We start from the raw sequence: 5,161 nt of genomic DNA, 5'->3' as shown, positions 1-5,161 counted from the left end.
ATTCGAACCCGCCACCTTAGGTGTACGTGGCTGGCGCCTTAGCCGGTTGAGCTATAGGCGCCGAGCCAGGATATTTTGGTTTAAAAATGCCCGGTGGGGACAGGGAATCCCTGAAGGGAATTTTTTTTTTTTAAAGGTGGGATTGGGGAAGAAGAGCGAGAGCTGTGGTCCAAGAGCTTCTACGTAAAAATAAAAAAGGTTTAAAAGGGAAAAAGAGAAAAATAGTCTCAAATGGTTCTGAATGTTCTAGCGATGAACTGAAAGGAAGGTGAGGCCATGGAGCCAGTTTTATAGCTGGCCTGCCGGGTAGCTTAGCGGCCTCCGTCCGGAGTTTCCTCCTGTTTGGGGCTCTTCAGGCTCCCACTGCGAGCTGGGGTCTGAGCCCCATCCAAGGCCGAGACGGTGCTGCCCGTGGCCTTGGTGTAGAGGCTGCCAACTGAGGAGGGGTAGTTAGTCTGCTTTGCGCACTTGACCTCGCCTCCCCAGGGCGCAGACTTGCTGCTGCGGAAGAGCATTCTGCAGCCTGAGGTTGTCAATATCTTGCCGGTGTGGGTGGGTATCCAGCATGGCCTGCGCAGATGCTGGATATACTCTGCGGCTTTTTCTAGGATTTGGGCCCGGGATGCCTTCTCTCCTCGGAGTGACGGGACCGAGCCCCGCAATCTGTGGAAGCTGTCTTGAAGGTGGTCCCTACGTTTTCGTTCCAGTGCATTATGATGAGCGGGTTTGTCAGCCTCGCTCTCCATCTGGATGTCATCATTATGGCTCATTTCCTGCGGCCCGGGGTGGGGGTGGGCGGCCACTGCAGCAGGGAGAGGAAGGGGTGGAGGGGAGGGGGATGTCACCTACAACAAGCTGAGTACCCCCTACACACACACACACACACACACACACACACGCCTCACTCACTCACACACTCACACAAAACACGGGTAAGAACCACCTCCTCACTCGCTTTTGCTCATATTCTAACTGGGTTGTTTGTCTTCTTATGCTTGAGTTTTTAAAGAGTTCTTTGTACATTTTGGATAACAGTTCTTTATCAGGTATATTTTCCCAAATACAGTAGAACCTCTGTAATGTGACCATCTAAGGGACTGTAACAAACTGGTCAACATTCAGAGGTGGTCAACATAAGAAACTAGACCTACTGTACTGATAAGTACACGAGGTGCATGTCAGGTCTATGAAAATCAAGTCAACTTAGGGAGATAGTCAACTATGGAGGTTCTACTGTATTTTCTCCCAGTCTTTGGCTTGTCTTATTCTCTTAACAGTGTCTGCTGCAGAGTAGAAGTTTTTAATTTTAACAAAGTCTAACTTATCAATTTATTTCTTTCTATGAATTGTACTTAAAATGTCATATCTAAAAAAGTCATTCCTAAACCCAAGGTTGCCTAAGTTTTCTCCTACATTAGCTTCTAGAATTTTTATAGTTTTACATTTTGCAGTTAAGTGTATGGTCCATTCTGAGTTAACTTTTGTGAACGATATAAAGTATAGGTCTAGAAATAAAACTTTTTTGCCAACAGATGTCCACTTCTATTATTTGTTGAAAAGACTATTTTTTTCTCAATTGTATTACCTTTGATCCTTTGCCAAAGATTGGTGGTTCTCTGTCTCTGTGTGCGTCTACCTTTCACCTTTTTTTTTTCTTTTTGGAGACTTGAGTCTCATTCTGTGGCCCTAGGTTGAGTGCTATGATATCATAGCTCACAGCAACCTCAAATGCCTGGGCTCAAGTGATCCTCTTGCTTCAGCCTCCTGAGTAGCTGGGACTATAAGCTGCTGTTGTACCTTTATGATAAATCTTGAATTTGAGTAGTCTGCTCAAATCCAGTCCTCTGAATTTGATCTTCCTTTTCAGGATTGTATTGAGTATTCTGGATATTTTACCTTTATATAAACTTCAAAATCATTTTGTCATTATCCACAGAATAATGTACTGGGATATTGATGGAATTATGTTGAATCTGTAGATGAAATTGGGAGGAACTGGCATCTTAACATACTGAGTTTTTCTACCCATGTACGTGGAATACCTATACATTTATTTAGTTCTTCAATTTCTTTCATTAGAGTTCTATATTTTTCCTCACATTCTTTATATAATTCATTATATTTATAACCATTTCATTTTTCTTTGGTGCAATGTAAATGGTATTCCATTTTAAATTTCAAACTCCATTGTTCATTGCCAGTATATAAGAAAACAATTGACTTTTGTATAATATATTTATCTTGTGTCTTGTAATCTTGTTATAAACAGACATTATGTTTACCCTGTAGCTATTTGGAGCCATTAAAAGCATGGGGCAAGAGTGTTGTACTATTATATGTTCAAGGAAGACCAAACCGGAAGTAATACATAGAATGGATTGGAAAGAAAATAAACTAGAGGTAGAGAATCCACGTGGAAGTCTTCTATGTGAGCCCTTGATGACACAGTAAGGTTCTGAATAAGGATATTACAGCATCAAAAGAAAGGTAAGAACAGATTCAAGAGGCAAATACCCTACATTTGCCCTTCTACTTCATGCTTATGAGTCTTTGCACATGCAATTCCCTTTTGGAGAAGCCCTCACAATCCCCTTCATCTAACTTTTAATTGTTCTTTGATATTTAGTTCAGATGGCTATGGCCTCCAATAACCCTTCCCCGTACTGTCTCCCCACAGTCTCCTGTAGTGTCTGCTCCCACACTGTGAGTGCTGTTTATGTTTATTAATATATAATATATTTGTCTATTTACTTACCTGTGTCTTGTTGCTTTCATTAAATCTGAGCTCCTGAATTTGTGTAGCCCAGTACCTGGCCCCATAAACGTACACATAAATGAGTAATTCATTCCCATCTGTTGTTGGAACTCACAACATTACCAAGTATGCCCCAACTATTATATCAGATTTTTACACTGTATCTTTTCTTTTAAGGGACTAAAATCATACAACCTCAAAAAAAACTGAAGTCACAGATCAGGAAGGAAGCAGGCAGCCCCTATCAGGAAGCGATCAGTTCCTCAAAACTGTGTTTTGTGTCATCCTGTTTCTTTAAGTGAGCTTACCCTTTCTGTATAAATAATACTGTTTTTTAAAGAGCGAGTTTAAAAGTTTAAGAGTCTAATCCACACTTTGCACAAGTTCATCTGCTGAGCCCTAGGCCTCTTTGTTGAGTTCAGGACGTTTCTTCCCCTGCCCTGCCCAGGCAGCACTGGAAGGCTTGGAGAAAAAAAAGGGCAGACAAGAGCCTCTGCGCCTGAAACTAACCACAGCCTCCATCCTCAGTGGGAGCTCCAACACTGAGACCAGGTAAGAACTCTAAGGGCTGGGGCAATAAGACAGTGAAGATGGCTGGGAGATAGTGGTCAAATACATAAAAGATAAATATTTCAGGAAAAACCAAGTTTCTGACATGAGGGTCATCAAATGCATGAGTACAGGTCAAAGAGGATGGGATCTGCCAATCAAAGAAAAATTCTACTTACCTCGTTTTTCTCTTCACTAGCCTTTAGGTTCTTCATAGAATTGCGAGACTGACTCTATGTGTGAAAGGAGATGATTGGTTGGCTTTTTTTCTTTTTTTAAAGAGCTATGAAATCTTAAAAGGCAGAACAAAAATCTAAATAGTTACAATTAATAATTTTGCTCTTATTGTTTCTTCTCCTATAATTATCTTCCCTGTTTCCATACAGAAAAGATGGTGCTATGTTTTCCTCTCCTATTCCTGTTGGAGCTCTGGGGACCCATATGCCCACTTTATGCTCAGCCTATGCATCTCACCAAGGCTCAGTGGTTTGAAATTCAGCATATACAGCTATATCCTCTCCAATGCAACAGGGCAATGTATGGCATCAATAATTACACGGGGCACTGTAAACCTCTAAACACCTTTCTGCACGACTCTTTCCAGAACGTGGCGGCTACCTGCAATTTGCCCAACCTCGTCTGCAAAAATGGTCAGAACAACTGCCACCAGAGCCCAAAGCCTGTCAACATGACTCACTGCAGACTCACTTCAGGAAAGTATCCTCAGTGTCGCTACAGGGACTCTACCCAATACAAATTCTTCGTTGTTGCCTGTGACCCCCCTCAGAAGATTGACCCTCCCTATCATCTGGTTCCTGTACACTTAGATAGTACTGTCTAAGGTCGCCATCAGTTTTCCTCTCATTTGACACCAGGTTGTCTTAGAATTTCTTCTGCTTTTTTTTTTTCTTTTGTTAATTTCCTTGTTCTCACAAAGAGAGAATGAAAGTGCACAGGATACCGGACCAGAGTTGGGACAAAAGTACAATTTTCTTCTGCTTTGGAGTTCTGTGTGTTTTGAGGGAAGGCAACAGGGAAAAGGACAAAGAAGAATTCAGACCTCCAGATTTCTAATCTTGCAACTTCTGCCAAGCTTTATTGCACTGGATTCACAGCAATAAAACCACTTCCCGCTGCATTCCAATGAGCGTGAGTGTATTTGAGATCCACTTTCAAATCACTGCATATTATTTTTCAAAGAAGGACTACTCTGGCCTTAAGTCCCTCCCTGGGGCCTCTACCACTTCCTTACTGGGAGGAAAGGGGAGTGTTTGGGACTTCAGAGCATCCCTTCCAACGCAGTTCATGACTTTATGTATTTCTCTGGAAACCATTGTCTTTATCTGGAGGATACTCAAAGACAGCTGGTGATACTTTCATACATAGATTCCAATATTGGCAACTGAGGGTCCTAGATCTTTCCTATTTGATTTTGTTTTTAAGCACATAATGTCATAGTAGTGGGAATAATAATCCACTGAACCTTAGAGTTAGTCCTCCCATCATCTATTGGGCATTTTATGAACAATTAACGAACAATTCAATGAATATATGGGGGTGGGGCCTGGGCACTACTGGATATATTGGTTTGTTTAGAGACTGCAGCTCTGTTACCCAGGCTAGAGTGCAGTGGTGTCGTCATAGCTTACTGCAACCTTCAACTCCTGGACTCAAGCGATCCTTCTGCCTCAGCCTCCTGAGTAGCTGGGACTACGCGTGCCACTATGCCTAAAACTGGATCTTTTAAAAAGATTTCCATCTAATTGTAATGAGCAGCAAAGACTAAGAACCCAGGGAAAGTGCAACAGAGCTCCCGGGGACAGGAATTCTTCTAGAGCTCTTCAACCTTCCTGATGG

At 42.1% G+C, this 5,161-nt stretch overlaps 1 protein-coding gene and 1 pseudogene across 1 annotated transcript; one reads left to right on the top strand and one right to left on the bottom strand.

The window, feature by feature from the left end:
* The window catches only part of LOC100951014, a 3,082-nt pseudogene extending 2,312 nt beyond the window's left edge, over nucleotides 1-770 (bottom strand).
* Nucleotides 771-3,695: 2,925 nt separating this feature from the next.
* Nucleotides 3,696-4,179, top strand: RNASE6 (ribonuclease A family member k6). The gene has a single exon (XM_003803067.2). The coding sequence runs from the start codon at nucleotides 3,696-3,698 to the stop codon at nucleotides 4,143-4,145; it is 450 nt and encodes a 149-aa protein (XP_003803115.1). The 3' UTR covers nucleotides 4,146-4,179.
* The last annotated feature ends 982 nt before the right edge of the window (nucleotides 4,180-5,161 follow it).

This window comes from Otolemur garnettii, unplaced genomic scaffold (genome assembly GCF_000181295.1).
Source record: "Otolemur garnettii isolate 467f Iridium unplaced genomic scaffold, OtoGar3 scaffold00276, whole genome shotgun sequence".
NCBI classification, from domain to species: domain Eukaryota; kingdom Metazoa; phylum Chordata; class Mammalia; order Primates; family Galagidae; genus Otolemur; species Otolemur garnettii.
Note: the sequence above shows the minus strand (reverse complement) of the source record. Positions and strands in the feature narration are given on the sequence as shown.

Excerpts from the sequence above, each read along its gene's own strand:
- RNASE6 (XM_003803067.2), top strand. The coding sequence starts at position 3,696 with ATGGTGCTATGTTTTCCTCTCCTATTCCTGTTGGAGCTCTGGGGACCC.